Source organism: Clarias gariepinus, chromosome 8 (genome assembly GCF_024256425.1).
Source record: "Clarias gariepinus isolate MV-2021 ecotype Netherlands chromosome 8, CGAR_prim_01v2, whole genome shotgun sequence".
Lineage (NCBI taxonomy): Eukaryota > Metazoa > Chordata > Actinopteri > Siluriformes > Clariidae > Clarias > Clarias gariepinus.
The window spans coordinates 22,205,536-22,223,431 of record NC_071107.1 but is presented as its reverse complement, the minus strand read 5'-3'; the positions used below and the strand labels follow the sequence as shown (position 1 = coordinate 22,223,431).

The 17,896-nt window shown below is 39.9% G+C and overlaps 1 protein-coding gene across 4 annotated transcripts in view; it reads left to right on the top strand.

Annotated features, from left to right (window-relative positions):
• Positions 1-12,334: 12,334 nt before the first annotated feature.
• The window catches only part of slc4a11 (solute carrier family 4 member 11), a 67,439-nt gene continuing 61,877 nt past the window's right edge, over positions 12,335-17,896 (top strand). For 2 of the 4 annotated variants that reach the window (XM_053501837.1, XM_053501835.1), the window contains exon 1: positions 12,335-12,517. In XM_053501837.1, the coding sequence (XP_053357812.1) occupies positions 12,457-12,517 (61 nt within the window). In that variant the 5' untranslated portion in view covers positions 12,335-12,456. The remainder of the gene's footprint in view (positions 12,518-17,896) is intronic. The other 2 variants (XM_053501841.1, XM_053501838.1) reach the window with 1 other exon arrangement.

Below are 17,896 nucleotides of genomic sequence, written 5' to 3'. Positions count from 1 at the left end.
CTGGTTGGGGTCCTCAAGGGTCTTCTCACATACAGCACTGTAGAAGGCCAAATTACCACTGAACAAATTACCCACCAACTGCCTGCCAATATAGCCTCAGTGAGTGGTTTATTTACTTTTCCCTTATACTCTGGGCAATGCATTTCCCAATCCCTGTGCTGTATGCTACACACAAACAAGCCTCTCCTGCCTTTTCATTTTATGCCATTGTAAGCCATTGCATGCTTTGTATGCCATACCATTGTATGCCATTGCATCTTTTGTTCACTGATTTTAGACTGCATACTGTATTTTTAAACCTGGCTATGTGCACAGATAATAGGAAAATAGTCAGTCATAATCAGATAACTAGATATCTTATAACATAGATAACTCATCCTGCACTCCATGAAAACCTAGGTATTAATGTGATTCATGTAGACTGTATATGTTGACAATGACCATTAATAAAAAATTATTATTATTATTATATATTTTTATTATTATTATTATTATTATTATTATTATTATTATTATTATCATTATTAAGCTTTGACACTGTTCCTAAACCCAGTCTATTATTTTAGTCAACATGTCAGTACACGCATGGTGTCATACAGTAGATAAGATGAAAAGTGGCTTAAGAAACAGTGGGTCACTTTGGGACACTGCTGTTCATTTTCGAAGATAGCCTACACACCTGTTTAAGTCAATTTTCTTGGCTTTTCACAAAGATTATGAAAATCACCCGGGGTTGTCTAGACTACTGCCTTTAACCATAAGCACTTGCCTTTAATCTGCACCAAAAAAAAAAAGAACATAAAACATCCAGTCCAAAAAATGTGCCCGGAAGGTGAATGAAGCTTTTTACTTTGCTATCAAAAAAATATGTGAGGATTTACCCCCATCAACCATAACATTACTACACAAACCATAATGCCCTATATTGTGTAAGTTCCTTTTGTTCAAGATGGGGAAGAACTCCACAATACCTCTGGGGGTGTGCTGTGGTGCCTGGCAACTGGACGTTGGCAGTGGGTTTTAAGGGTTGCAGGGAGGGGTATCAGTGCTCGATCGGATTGGGATCTAAGGAGTTTGGAGGATGGGTCAGCAGTCTTTGGCTCTTTGCGCATTGACGTGATTTGTTCTACATTTGGCTCATGATCCTGTCACCAGTTTACTGATATACAGTATATTTAATAACCAATATTGATGGGTTAATGGTATGTGATGTTGGTGTTAAGTAAAGTTGCAAGCAGAGAAACTGACATTCAGTAGGGGTCAGATATATTGTAAAAAATGTCCTAGTGGTAATAATTACATAAACAACTGTAAATTTAAGTTAATTTAACAATATAGCTTTCAGACTCTTATTTGGCAGGTTATAAAGTAAAATTTAATCCAGTACATCATATTTTTTAACTACAACTGTAGCTCACTTTAAGTGCCAATCAAAATTTATTCATTAAGAAATCAGTTTCCGCGACCCTCTTCCTCTTTGTCTTTCGGCTGTTCCCTTTCAGGGGTCGACACAGCGAATCATCTGCCTCCATCTAACCCTATCCTCTGCATCCTCTTCTCTCACACCAACTAACTTCATGTCCTCTCTCACTGCATCCATAAATCTCCTCTTTGGTCTTCCTCTAGACCTCCTGCCTGGCAGTTCCAACCTCAGCATCCTTCTACCGATATATTCACAATCTCTCCTCTGAACATGCCCAAACCACCTCAATCTGGCCTCTCTGACTTTATCTCCAAAACATCTAACGTGGGTTGTCCCTCTGATAAACTCATTCTTAATCCTATCCATCCTTGTCACTCCCAAAGAGAACCTCAACATCTTCAGCTCTGCTACCTCCAACTCTGCCTCCTGTCTTTTTTTCAGCGCCACTGTCTCTAAGCCGTAGAGCATCGCTGGTCTCACCACTGTCCTGTACACCTTTCCTTTCATTCTCGCTGATATTCTTTTATCGCACAACACACCTGACACTTTTCTCCACCCATTCCAACCTGCCTGTACCCGCCTCTTCACCTCCTTTTCACACTCTCCGTTGCTCTGGACCGTTGACCCTAAGTACTTAAAATCCTGCACCTTCTTTACCTCTGCTCCCTGTAGCCTCACCGATCCTCCTGGGTCCCTCTCATTTACACACATGTATTCCGTCTTGCTGCGGCTAACCTTCATTCCTCTGCTTTCCAGAGCATACCTCCACCTCTCCAAATTTTCCTCCACCTGTTCCCTGCTCTCGCTACAGAGCACAATGTCATCTGCAAACATCATAGTCCATGGGGACTCCTGTCTTACCTCATCTGTCATCCTGTCCATCACCAGAGCAAACAAAAAGGGGCTTAGAGCCGATCCTTGATGCAGACCCACCTCCACCTTAAACTCTTCTGTCACACCTACAGCACATCTTACCACTGTCTTACAGCTCTCATACATGTCCTGCACCACTCTAACATACTTCTCTGCCACTCCAGACTTCCTCATACAATACCACAGCTCCTCTCTTGGCACCCTGTCATACGCTTTCTCTAAATCTAAAAAGACACAATGCAACTCCCTGTTACCTTCTCTGTACTTCTCCGCCAGCATCCTCAAAGCAAATACTGCATCTGATGTACTCTTTCTAGGCATAAAACCATATTGCTGCTCACAAATGCTCACCTCTGCCCTTAACCTAGCTTCCACTACTCTTTCCCACAGCTTCATTGTCTGGCTCATTAGCTTTATACCTCTGTAATTGCCACAGCTTTGCACATCTCCCTTGTTCTTAAAAATTGGCACCAATACACTTCTCCTCCATTCCTCTGGAATCCTTTTACTCTCCAAGATCTTGTTAAACAAACTTGTCAAAAACTCTACTGCCACCTCTCCTAAGCACTTCCATACCTCCACAGGTATGTCATCAGGACCAACAGCCTTTCCACTCTTCATCCTCTTCAACGCCCTTCTCACCTCACTTCTACCAATATTTGCTACTTCCTGTTCCACGACAGTCACCTCTTCTACTCTTTGTTCTCTTTCGTTTTCCTCATTCATCAACTCCTTAAAGTACTCCTTCCATCTTCCCATCACCCTCCTGGCATCTGTCAGTACATTTCCATCTCTATCTTTAATCACTCTAACTTGCTGCACATCCTTCCCATCTCTATCTCTCTGCCTTGCCAACCTGTACAGATCCACCTCTCCCTCCTTACTGTCAAGCCTAGCATACAAGTCCTCGTATGCTCTTTGTTTGGCCTTTGCCACCTCTACCTTCACCTTACTCTGCATCTCCCTGTACTTCTGTCTACTCTCTTCAGTCCTCTCAGTGTCCCACTTCTTCTTAGCTAGCCTCTTTCCCTGTATACACTCCTGGACTTCCTCATTCCACCACCAAGTCTCCTTGTCCACTTTCCCCTTACCTGATGATACACCAAGTACCCTCCTACCTGTCTCCCTGATCACATTGGCTGTAGTTGTCCAGTCAACTGAAAGCACCTCCTGACCACCCATAGCCTGTCTCAACTCCTCCCTAAAGACTTCACAATATTCTTCCTTTCTCAGCTTCCACCACTTTGTCCTCTGCTCTGCCTTTGTCCTCTTCGCCTTCCTCACCACCAGGGTTATTTTACACACCACCATTCTGTGTTGTCTGGCTACACTCTCCCCTACCAACACTTTGCAGTCACTGATCTCTTTCAGGTTACAACGTCGACACAAGATGTAGTCGACCTGAGTGCTTCTGCCTCCACTCTTATATGTCACCCTATGTTCCTGCCTCTTCTGGAAGAAAGTATTTACTACTGCCATTTCCATCCTCTTTGCAAAGTCCACCACCATCTGTCCTTCTACATTCCTGTCCTGAAGACCAAACCTGCCCATCACATTTTCATCACCTCTGTTTCCTTCCCCAACATGTCCATTGAAGTCTGCACCAATCACCACTCTCTCACCTCTGGGGATGCTCTGCATTACTTCATCTAACTCAATCCAGAATTTCTCCTTCTCTTTTAACTCACATCCTACCTGTGGGGCATAACCACTAACAACATTGAACATTATCCCTTCAATTTCCAGCTTCAGACTCATCACCCTATCTGATACTCTCTTCACCTCTAGAACATTCCTTACAAACTCCTCTTTTAGGATAACTCCTACTCCATTTCTTTTCCTATCCACACCATGGTAAAACAATTTGAACCCTGATCCTAAGCTTCTAGCCTTGCTACCTTTCCACCTGGTCTCCTGGACACACAGTATATCCACCTTCCTTCTCTGCATCATATCAACTAACTCTCTTCCCTTCCCTGTCATGGTCCCAACATTCAAAGTCCCTACTATCACTCCTAAACTCCTGCCTTTCCTCTTCTCTCTCTGCTTACGAACACGCCTTCCTCCTCTCCTTCTTCGACCAACAGTAGCCCAATTTCCACCAGCACCCTGTAGGTCAACGGCACCAGTGGCGGTCGTTGTTAACCCGGGCCACGACCGATCCGGTATGGGAATTATATTCTTGATTCGCATCGTTGATTTGGCAAATGTTTTACGTCGGATGCCCTTCCTGACACAACCCTCTGCATTTATCCAGACTTGGGACTGGCACAAGAAGACACTGGATTGCGCCCCCCCGTGGTTGCATTCAGTTTCCGCGACCCTAAATACAGGATAAAGCAGTGAGTGAGTGAGTGAGTAAAATCAGTCCTCAAAATATGTTAATGATGAACATGCAGTCTCCTTTAATGACCATGTGCTAAGAAACTTTGCACAGGCTTTAAACAGATGATGCTATTAATTATTAGTGTTATTGTTATATATTTAACATTGGTCTCAGAAGGCATTTCAGTCTTTTCGGATATATTTACAACCTAAAACCAAAATTCACTTTATAAAATGCCTCTTTTACTCTAATTCCATCATGCATAACTCATACGCAAAAGCAGTGGCCGAAATACTAATGTATGCCATTTCAGTATTACTGTAAATCCTCTTTAAGCATGTTTAATTCAACTCATTAGTAACTACTAATTAACGGTTGCAAGCATATATAATAATATGATTTTTTTAATGCAATGAGAGGCTAAATATGTACTCCATAATAAATCTGCTAGTCTTTTAGGGCTTTGTGTAATAAAGATCAGAACATTGCATATTTAAGTGTAAGACGGTCCAGATGAAATAAGTTAATCATTAATTTGTGCTGGTTTTCTTGTCAAGAATTAACATCAAAGTCATCAATTTGTGACCATGACCCCAAACGTGTAGGTCTATCTAAGTTGCGCTCACCCTCTGGCCCAATTTCTTATTTATTTGAGTCAAACAGGCATGGTGATACCTTCTTGTGCACATGCACCATATGTTGCATTCTGAAAATCAAATTAAGACTATAGTCAGTGCTATAGGTATCCAGTCCTCTAATGGTAACAATGCACCTAACAGGTGGTGAAAATCACATTTCCATCAAAAGCTTTGTTAATCTTTTAAGCAACACTTACCACCTTGTTAGCTTCATTCCCAATCTTGTTAACTTCATCACAACCTTGTTAGATTCAGTGAACTGCTACTGCTCAGTGTTTTTACTTCCTAGTGGCACTCACCTCTCAATTTGATGCCTGGTTGGTTTTCCTTAGCTCCATCTCCTATGAGCACTCACATTTAATACAATAATAAAATAGCTGTGACAGCCCCCCTCCAAATGGTGGCAGTTCAGGTAATATGCCACCTGTCGCACTAAACATGCTTCTTTCCACAATGCTGGTTATGATGGATTTCACTATGCCACAGTCCATAGCTTTAAAGGACTGACAGCCCTAGCATACCTGGGTTTTGTGGAACATGTTTCAGATAGTGGGACATGTTTCCGATAGTTTTATGGACCACAAGTAGATCAGCTTGGGCCACATCCCTAATCTTGATACCTATCCTCCAGGCTCCATGTCCAGATGTATATTACTTGAGTACTGATGATGGGTTAAGGAAACTTCTGATATTACAGCACATTGTATGAGGCAAACATAAGCAACAAGTTAGCTGTTGCAGTGCTTGCATTAAAACTCCAGTCTGCAAATACTGATCACTCTATAAGGGAGATGATGAGGCCAGGTCATGAGGTGATGCTCCACCTACAGTATCTGATTTACTCACTATGACAAGTGCAGTAAACATGCCTTGAATTGGCAGACATGTGTCAATTTACCCTGTTTCAGGTATGCTACATGGACCTGCTTCTGGGTAATTGTGTTGCTGACCAACATCTATTTGTAAACAGATCCTTTTTTTGTGTGTTTTTCATATTATCTGCACTATCTGCTTGGGAATTGTATTTATATTTGCACAGAACTGGTACAAGTGAGCACATCCAGTATCTGACTGCGTCAGCCTGAGAGATGGGAAGTATATAATATGTGTCATCTGCAATATAGTGGCCCTTGGAAGTTGATATAAAATAATACTGTGCTGTTTTTAGTCCACACTAAAATGTGTGATCCTGTTAGAGCTTTCTGAAAATCATGTGGCTCTAGGCTCGTAGCTTCAATTTCCAGGATGTTTATATGCTGACTTTGCCTCCCCTTAAATATTCCTCATACATGCTTTTGTAATATAGCTAATAGTGTTGACATATCTGTGGTGCAACTATCCAAGGTTTCCAACAGGGTAGGAAATAATAGCACTAGATTGAGGACCTTTGTCTGACTTGTCACCTGCTGCTGAGACTCCCTCATCCAATAGATTATGCACAGATAATGTCATTGCAGGGGCTCCAAGAAGTATTTTGGATTTGAACACTGTAGGTGTGAAAACTAAGCCCAAGGGATGGGTCCACTAATCTGCTGATGTTAAAAGCAGTAAAATTGCTTTTATCTCAAAGTATTTGAAATGTTAATGATCAGTATGGATTAAAAGAAAAATTGATTGAGACACTCCGGCCTGTGTACTATTTACACACTGTAGACTTAACTTAAATCGCAATGAGTATTCCTGAAACACATAAACAGGTCAAACTCCTTGTAAGCAATAAAATAATTTAATATATACCGAAAAAATTATGAAATGATTAATATAATGTTATTTGTTTAAGCCTCATTTTAAGTGCCTCATTCAACTATTTATGTTGATATGAAACAAACCACATTTCAAAACATACATCTTGCAGTGCAAGTAATTATGTCGAAACAAGCACAAATGCACAATTTTGGATACATTTTGGATACATTTTTCTCTGACTAGTCCTTGAACACTTTCAGATGGTCCATTAAACAGAAGGATAGAAAAAATGTCCATACAATCCAAACAAAAAGTGTACAATTCAGCAGATTAGGACCAAATGTAGTACTGTATCAGCAATTCAATATAAGAATATGTATGCAAGTGACCTTGTCTCTACTGATGACCCACTGCCTGAAGAAGTGTATGAGGCTTATCAACCCAGTGTGTGGCATAGTGTATACAATTTTTTTCCAATCACATTCAACCAGACTATCATGTTCAGTAGTAGCATTTGATGCAGTATTTCATTAGGAGCTGCAAACATGTTTGTACTTGTAGCTTGTTAACCTATGAGATAGCATGATGGCTTAGTGGATAGAACCGTTACCTCTTACCTCTAGGTTTGGGGATTTGAATCAGTGACTACTGGTTTGAATTTATACAGTGGGATGAGAAAGTTTGGGCACCCCTGTCTTTTTAGATTTAGAGAAAGCGTATGACAGGGTGCCAAGAGAGGAGCTGTGGTATTGTATGAGAAGGTCTGGAGTGGCAGAGAAGTATGTTAGAGTGGTGCAGGACATGTACTGTATGAGAGCTGTAAGACAGTGGTAAGATGTGCTGTAGGTGTAACAGAAGAGTTCAAGGTGGAGGGGGGTCTGCATCAAGGATCGGCTCTAAGCCCCTTTTTGTTTGCCCTGGTGATGGACAGGATGACAGATGAGGTAAGACAGGAGTCCCCATGGAATATGATGTTTGCAGATGACATTGTGCTCTGTAGCGAGAGCAGGGAACAGGTGGAGGAAAATTTGGAGAGGTGGAGGTATGCTCTGGAAAGCAGAGGAATGAAGGTTAGCCGCAGCAAGACAGAATACATGTATGTAAATGAGAGGGACCCAGGAGGATCGGTGAGGCTACAGGAAGCAGAGGTAAAGAAGGTGCAGGACTTTAAGTACTTAGGGTCAACGGTCCAGAGCAACGGAGAGTGTGTTCAAAGGAGGTGAAGAGGCGGGTACAGGCAGGTTGGAATGGGTGGAGAAAAGTGTCAGGTGTGTTGTGCGATAAAAGCGTATCAGCGAGAATGAAAGGAAAGGTGTACAGGACAGTGGTGAGACCAGCAATGCTGTAAGGCTTAGAGACAGTGGCGCTGAAGAAAAGACAGGAGGCAGAGTTGGAGGTAGCAGAGCTGAAGATGTTGAGGTTCTCTTTGGGATTGACAAGGATGGATAGGATCAAGAATGAGTTTACCAGAGGGACAACCCACGTTAGATGTTTTGGAGATAACGTCAGAGAGGCCAGATTGAGGTGGTTTGGACATGTTCAGAGGAGAGATTGTGAATATATCGGTAGAAGGATGCTGAGGTTGGAACTGCCAGGCAGGAGGTCTGGAGGAAGACCAAAGAGGAGATTTATGGATGCAGTGAGAGAGGACATGAAGTTAGTTGGTGTGAGAGAAGAGGATGCAGAGGATAGGGTTAGATGGGGGCAAATGATTCGCTATGGCGACCCCTGAAAGGGAACAGCCGAAAGACAAAGAAGAAGAAGAAGAGGTCAAAATTTCTGTTAATGTTAACAGTTAAGCAAGTGGAAGATAAAATGATCTCAAAAAGGCATAACGTTACAGATGACACATTCTCTTTATATTTTAAGCAAAATAATTCATTTTATTTTCATACTTTACATTTTCTAAATAACAGAAAAGAAAAATGACCTGCAACAAAAATATGGGTACTCTGCTTAGTTAGTACCTAGTAGCACCCCCTTTAACAAGTATTGCAGCGTGTAAGCACTTTTTGTAGCCAGCCAAGAGTCTTTTAGTTCCTCTAGAGTCTTTAGAGGAATTTTTACCCATTTTCCTCATAGCAGTCTTCCGTTTCTATGAGATTCCTAGTCTGTCTTGCATGCACTGCTCTTTTGAGGTCTATCCACAGATTTTGAGTGATGATTAGGTCAGGAGACTGTGAGGGCCATGGCAAAACCTTCAGCTTGCACCTCTTGAAATAGTCCATTGTGTATTATGAGGTGTCTTCAGGATCATTATCCATTTGTCCAAGCCATCCACTTTTCAACTTCAGCTTTTTTACAGATGCTTTCAGAATATTTTGGAATTAAATCGAATCCATTCTTCCCTAGCCAGAAAATGTTCCCCATTCCACTGGCTGCAATACAACCCCAAATCATGATCGATCCACCCCCATGCTTAATAGTTGGATTGGTGTTCTTTTCATGAAATTCTGTGCCTTTTTTCTCCAAACATACATTTGCTCATTGCAGGAGTTCTATTTTAACCTCATTCGTCCACAGGATTAAAAAAAATGCATCAGGCTCATTTAAATGTTCTTTTTTTGCAAAAATTTGGTGCATTTTTGTAGTGAGGACACAGGCGAAGTTTTTTTTCTGATTTGCACCACTTGTCCTTTACTAACGATGACTGTACAGTAAATAAGCCATGACCATAACAGTTTAATTAAGGTATAATACCTTGGTCAAAGTTATCTGAGAGCTCACGTCTCCTAGGGTTTCCATTCTTTTGCAGGGTGCTGCTTTTTTTTTTTTTTACTCTAAAATAGTAAAAAAAAAATTTAATACCCAGCTATTCCTTAAAACATTGCAAAGAGTGTTCCATGTTTAACCTTATGCCTTTTGAAAATAATTGTATCTTCCACTTGCTTAATTGTTCACAAAGTGGAACAAACTTTTGCATGCCCTTGTAGGTAATTTTGAACAGCCACTGGCTGTGAGGGTTGTTTAAATACTCTTAGATAGATACATTATTATATAATTTCCAAAACTGGACAGGGGACAAAAACTGAGACTGACTCAAGAGAATAGAGTGATTAGTAATACATTTGTGGTAGGTAAGAACTCTGGTGGTCAACTGAGACAAAGAACTTTCCTTTACAGCAGTGACCTGAACATAGACATGAAGTCATAAGTCACTGCAACCAAACATTCATTGTAAGGATGGTTAGACAGTTAGACAGAGTCATGGACCACAAAGGTTAGAGACAAATTCTCTGAGGCTCTCTCAGTGAGTGGACGTTAATTACTTGCTTGCCTCAAATACCACAATATTATCTAAAAAAAAATTATTTGGGATGTGTGACCTATGAATGAGAAACAATTACCAGGAATGCCTCCTTAAGCAGCTAGGGAGCATCGTGAAGCCACAGGGGTGTGGAGCGTGGAGGATATACGGTTATTACACATTAAATACAATAATTCTCATACTTTCCTCTTCCCATGCGTTGGCACTCTTATTCAGGTCACCAATGTCCGTGGGGCATGCACCTTGGACTGAATCACCAGCTCAGAAATGCAATATTGCAGTCCAGGAACCACTTTTAATCACAAAGGCCCCTAGCATGCATACCTTGAATGCCCTTAGTTGTAAACTGTTCTGTGTTCACTTCATCACTTGGATCTGGTTCATTGTTCAGTTTCCAAATTACTAAAAAATCTTCTAGGCCTTTAACAAAATATAAAGTGCCAGAATGTCAAAATGTCACAGCCATTATGTCGTTTCACAGCATTATGGATGGCATGTCCCTGGGGTCTTATATACTTATTACTAACTTTCTAAAAGAGAACATGGTAGGTGCCTGAATCAACCACAATTTGGGTTCTTTGTAATTTTAAACTTGACTCCCAGTCCTTTTATCCTGATAAGATTTTACTGCCCCAAACCTTATACACATCATTAAAAATATCAGCAGGGCGGTCAGATGCCTATGTGGCATCATTCACACAGAGAACACACAGAAGCCTTAAATGTCTCTTTAGAACTTTCTGCATTGTTATATTTTGCTAACCCCTCAGATGTTTATAAAGTTCAGTCGATGAACTGTAGTCTTGGTTACACTGTGTGTGATTTAGGGCTTTAAAGAATCAGGCATCCACAAAACTAATACATTTCTAGCAAAAGGATATTACAACTCATCTCACGTTCATCTAAAAAAATAGCTAAAAGAGTCAACTTATTTATGAGCACCACTAATTGAATCACATTTGCCTCCACTGGTGAATCACCAAGCTAATATCATGTGCAGTGAAGGGAGAAGCATTAAATTTTATTTCAAGCATACAGCTGCTTTGAAATCAGCCTTTTGTAATGTTGTGCTGTTGCAAAGCAGAAGTATGCAAAATCATTATTACATGTTATGAAACCAAGGAACTGCTTCTTTTTTGCACGTGTTTTTTAGATTGATTAATTTATTTATTCATTCTTTTTCCATACTGTGTAGGAAGACAGAAGACACCCAACCCATTGCAGGGTACACACACACACCACACACCACACCACACACACACACGATTGCACACCCAATAACACACACACTACAGGCAATTTTGAAATGCCAGTCAACCTACTGTGCATGTCTTTGGGCCGTGGGCCAGATGGGTACAGGTGTACAGATGGGAGCCCATGCAAAGACCTGTGTCAGAATGAATACATTTTATAAAAATAAAAAAAGAAATAAAATACATGGGTTAATTATATTTATGCAATATAATAAATATATGGGTAAATATATTTATCCACACATGATCTTATGACTTAATGATTTGAAATAATCTCGTCAATTATTTAATTTTATTTATTATCTCATAAATTATTTTACTTTACACTCTAATTATTCATTCATTTTAGTTGTTACTTCTTGTTTTAAGTTCCCAAAAGGATGAATTCATACTTTAACTTTTATAGCCTATGTACTCTCATATTTTTAATATTTTATTATTATATTTTTATAGGGGTCTTTTTTCGGGCCGTGTTAGTATGTCAAACAACCCGGCACTTTCTGACTATAAAAGTATTTTATATATATAATTATTATTATTTTTTTTTCAAATCAGACGGTTTCATTTAGTCATTAACAAAACGAGGGTGAAGTGCATGCAGCCTGTCAGCCCGTCCAGAGCTGGTGGTTCAAACCACATCCCTTGGGCTGCGTCCATAATCACGTGCTAGCCTACTAAAAAGTTGAAAAAACGTGAAAGCACTGGCATGTTTGCTGCTGCCTGTACACTTTGCCCTGTAGTTTGAGACGCAGCCTTTGTGCGCCTTTTACTAGGGTGTCGCGTGCTGTCACGCACACCTGCGGAACACCCGCGCGCGCCCTCTCCACACACTTACGCTCACACTGCTGCTGTAGGTGACGCCGAGAGGGCTGTTAAGTGTTCGTCAAGAGGATGTTTTGAGGAAAGATTTTAAGCAAGAAAAAACTTTTTGTTGAACTTTTCCTTGAAGACAAAATACAATATTTCCAAAAACAACATTCGGAGAGAGGATGAAAACTGACAGTGACGGCGGGGAGATGAGGGGAGTGACCGTTAACAGATTCGTGGAAGGTAAGTTAAGGACTCTGGCGGTGAGCGCGTGAGCTGAGAGGAAGAACCTGCTGGAAACAACCGTTAGTTTGAGGTTTAAATATAAACACCGTCCTGACACAAAGTATACTAAAAACATGCGCTCTAACTGAACACTTGTGTTCACACCACCTTTATCAAACGCAGCAGAGGTGAAGTGAACACTAAAACAATCAATTTAACACTGTCATTGTGTACTGAAACAGGCTACTGGATTGAGGTTTTAATACTTCTCACACCACTAATGTGTTAAACTAAATCTGAGGTGACTTTCCTCTGGATCAGTGGATAAAATTTGCAATACAAAAACATTTTTTAGTAAGTTAAATCAATGGGAAAAAAACATAAACTGCGACAGTATTTCCTTAATCTGATTGAAATCAAATCTGATTACATAAAGATTCCAATTTTAGTGATTTCATAGATGCTGATCTCATCTGATCTGATATGTGTTTAAAGCGGTGAATCAGAATATAACTTTATATATTTGACATGTGAAAGTGGTTCTGCTTGCTGTGACATGTTTAATCTGGTGGAAATAACTCATAAGAAGGTAAGGAAGAAGAAAAACTTTGAGAAATTCAGTTCATTCCACATTGTGTCATGAAAACCTTATTTGTTTCTGTTGTACTTTTTAATTTGGCAGCGATCTCAGAAGCACATACAGTACAGCTCCTACAGTTTTTAAACAGGAGGAGAGTACATAGAGAACCGTAACAGCTCACCAAGAACACTAAACAACTCCTCACATCACCTGATGTTACATTCATGTGGGACAAACATACGTGCAAAGAATGTATTTATTCCAACAGGAGACTTGACCATGACTTGACAATGTGCTTATTCCAACAAGAATCATTTGACCAAATCAAGTGTTTACATGGATTTTTAATATTTACCTGTTGAACAGATTATAAAAGGTTTACACCACCCTTCTCTGACAAATTCTGTCCGATTGGGCGGTATCGTGTCAGACTGAGATGTTTACATGATGCATTTTTATTCTTATCGGGCTGTTATTCTGAGTGTAAGTGGATTATTAGGCTCCATGTAAATGCAGTTTATTTCCTGGTTTTGTTTTTCTTAGCCCGAATAAGATGCAAGATTGAGTGCCTTTTATTTATTTATTTTCTTTGGCAGCACAGTGGCGTAGTGGTTAGCCCCGTAGCCTCGCACCTTCAGGGTTGAGGATTCAATTCCTACCTCAGGTCTGTATGCCTGGTGGGTTTCCTCTGGTTTGTTCCCATATTCCAAAGACATGCAGAGGTGACAAACTGGTTTTCTCAATTGGCCTTTGTGTGTGTGTGTGTGTGTGTGTGTCCTGCTATAGATTGGCACTTTTTCCAGGGTGCATCCTGCCTTGTGCCTTAAATCTCCTAGGATAGGCTTCAGGTCCCCACAACCCTGCACACAGGATAAGCTGTATGGAAGATGAATGAATGTATGAATACATTTTTTAAAACTTATTGTTTAAAAGTCATGCGCTTACAGCCTAATTGTGTGGAATAACAACACAGTTATGAGAGTAAAAATTACCTGTGTTTATCTACATATATAACACCCTGCTGCACTAGTGCACTTATTCCAGAGTTTCAGTAGTGGTTGTATACCATCAAGGTAGAAAGTTTTCTCAGTTCTACCAGAGCCATGATTCGACATTATTGGTTGACCATGTAAATCCATGTTTAAGAGCAGTTATATTTCAGCTCGATTATAATCCACTTCCCCTTATGCATCCTTCATTTTTAGAGCGCGCTCAGTCACAAAAACGATCACCGTTGCACATGAAGTGTCATGTGTTCATGAGTTCTGCACATGCACAGCCATTGTGTGTGCACAGAGGGACGGGGCTATTCATAGACAGGTCTATGTGTTCATGTGTGATGAAGGGTTGAGTGACTTATTGTAAAAAGAAATTATTAGGGCTGCAACTAATGATTATTTTAATAATCGATCAATCTGATGATAATTTTTTCGATTTATCGATGAATCCGATAAAAAACAAGGAAGGCATTAATTTCCAACCCTTTATTCAAAAACAGAACTAAAATCTTTAAAAAGTGCACAAATATGTTGCTCCTTGAGCTGCTATAATAATAATAAAATAAAATAAAAATGGACTAACACAAAAAACATAGGCATGTATGCTTTATATCTGCCAAATATATACAGTGGAACCATGAATTAAGAGTATAATTCGTTCTAGAAGTGGCTCGTATTCCAAAACACTCGTAAACCAAATTTAATTTTTAAAAACAGTAAAGGAATCACAGCTGTAAAGTAAAAATAAAACAAATTAACCTGCACTTTACCTTTGAAAAGAATCGTGACAGAGCAGCGTTTCTGTGTAGAGCAGAGAGAAAGAGTGTGTGTGTGTGTCTATGAAGGTGATAGTAGGAGGGGTCTGTGTGTGTGTGTGTGTGTGTGGCACGCTGTCCGACACACACAGCAGGCAAAGAGCAGGCTAAGCCTTGAGCAGAGAGAGAAAATGGATTTTTAATGTCTCTAATGAGACACGCGCTGTACACACACACACACAAGGTCACCGTGTTATAGTAAAGAGTACTATTGATACCAGTACTATTGACATTTATACCAGTAAGAGACGCGCACTAAGACCCAGCAGGGGAGACGATTACCAATTACAGATTTCTCTGCCTCCGCCATGTATCTTTCCTCTACCTCCGCTCGTGTTTTTTTTTTTGTTCCGCCCTGTCTATGAGGCGCCGAACTCTGCTAGCAACAGTGCACGAGACTGTGTGTTCACTCCGCTCCGCCCTTAACGAAAGTTCTTTTTTTAAATAATGTTGTGTTGTGTTGCACTAATGCATAGTGCAACACAACAAATCGATTATGAAATTCGTTGCAAACGCTTTTATTAATCGATTTTTATCGATTTAATCGATTCGTTGTTGCAGCCTTATCAATAATAATACTATTGTAGGCCACCACAATTAAATTAGTTTATGGGAAACAATGGGTAGTACGGCTACATTTGTTTAAATAAGACTTAAATTGAGAGTAATGTGTATGTTGTTATAATTAAATATTAGTTATTAACATGCTCAACGATAGGTTAACTCATACTAGTTGTTAAATTGAAGTTGTTTAAGCGGAACAACACACGGCGATGTAATATGAAAAACAGTTGCGTTAATCACAGTGCAAAGTCAAGATAGGGAAGTAAAAATTACATAAGAAATTAGAAATGATGAGATGCTGAATTTCTATTTGTACTCATCAGACTTGAATAACCAAATGACTTCTGAGAAATGCTCATAGAAACAACAAGAAAATTTGGTTTATTTTTTCCTCTTACTTACTGCCTTGGCTTTGGATTTTAAATACAAGTTAAAAGTTTGGACATAAGTTTGTGTTAGCTGTTCTGGAACACAGAGCCATGAAAAAATATTTTCCCCTCCTGATTTTATTTTTTTGTTGTTGCATTTTTGTAAAACTTAAATAATTTAGATCATTTTACAAATTTTAATACTACAGAAAGATTACCTGAGTAAATTCCCTCCAATGTGGCTGAATTTAAAACAATTCTACATAGAAGAGTCGGCCAAAATTCCTCCCCAGCGATGTGTAAGACTTATTTGCAGTTATTTCAAATGTTTGATTGCATTTGTTGCTGCCAAAGGTAGCACAACCAGTTATTTGGTTTAGGGGGCAATTACTTTTTTCACCTAGCCAGGCAGATTTGAACAGCTTTTTAAAAAAAAATAAATTAAAGCATCATTTAAAAACTGTGTTTTGTATTTTTTCAGTTTATCTTTGTCTAATAAAGATAAAGTAATAAACAGTAACATGGTTAGCACTGTTGTCTTGCACCTCCAGGGTCCGGGTTCGATTTCCACCATTACCGGCGCTTTGTGCATGGTGTTTGCATGTTCTACTCGTGCTTGGTGGGTTTCCTCTGCATATTCTGGTTTCCTCCCAAAGTCCAAAGACATGCGGATTGGGTTAATTGGCGGGTCCAAATTGCCCGTAGTGTGTGAAAGCGTTAGTATGTGTGTGTGTGCATGCCCTGTAATAGATTGGCATTCTTTACATGGTGTTCCCCGTCTTATGCCCTGGGATAGGCTTCAAAATACAGTGGAAACTCGGAAGTCTTAATATATGAGTACCAAGTATCATCGAGTATTCGCATGCACTTCATGTTTTGACGCCGTCAGGTGATCACAGCTTAGCCAATGGTTCTTCTTTCTCGCGCTGCAGAATTGTGGGTAATCGTCTTCCATGCTTGGTCTCAGTGTGCGTGCGTCACTCGTATAGTCAGCATCCGTTTACTATAACACTTTGACCATGTGTTTGCACGTAAAGCATCTTTTATTCTGTGTTTGTAGGATGACTTTCTCCCACACACACACCAGTTTATAAAATAGAGATTAAACCAAGTCTCTATTCGGTAAACTAGTGTGTGTGTTTGTGTGTGTGTGAAAGAAATGCTACACAGCAACTTACTCCCCCTCTTGTCTGCAAGCTAGTAGGTGTGTGTGTGTTCATGTGTCTGTTTGTGTTCCCGCTTGGTTGAGTAAAAGTCTATCGGCAAACTGGGGTGTGTGTGCTCGCAGGAGTGTGTTTGTAAGTCGTCCTACACAGCAGCCCCCTTCTCCCCATTCCTCGTCCTCTCCCTGGTCTCAATCGCTACAGCGACGATTCTTTTCAAAGGTGTAAAGCAGGTTAATTTGTTTTATTTTTATTTTATATTTTTTATTAACTATTATTATATGAATATGTTTAGGTTGTGAAACAAATTGTAAGGGTTTCCATTATTTCTTATGGGGGAAATTCACTTTGATATACGAGTGTTTTGTTCTACAAGCACGTTCCCAGAACAAATTATGCTCACAGTCCAAGGTTCCACTGCATTACGAAATAGATGATGAGTGAGTGAGAGTAGTCTCGATCATTTAGATGTGACAAAGAGGCAAAAAAAATAAATTCATAAATCAAGAAGGGGACAAATACTCTTTCAAGGCACTGTAATTTTTTTTCAAGAACAGTAATATCAAGTGCATTTGCAAAATCTATCAAGCACCAAGATTAATTTGGTTGTTATGAAGAATCCCAGGAAAGCAAGACCAAAACTTACCTCCGCTGCAGAGAAGTTTATTTGGCGTTACCAGCCTCATTTGTTGTAATTAGCTAATTATTTTACTTAGAGATTTTTGCTAAATTGCAAATGTTAGAGGTTGCTAGTTGCCATGTCAAGTGTTAGATTCAGTTGAGTCTGTCAGGTGTCTTCCAGTTTGCTTTTACAAACTACAAAGCCTTACATGCAGACACACTGACATATATAACTTGGAGGTGAGCATCCAGGGGAAGGAAGGTCCACCCTCTGTTGTTCAGTAACTT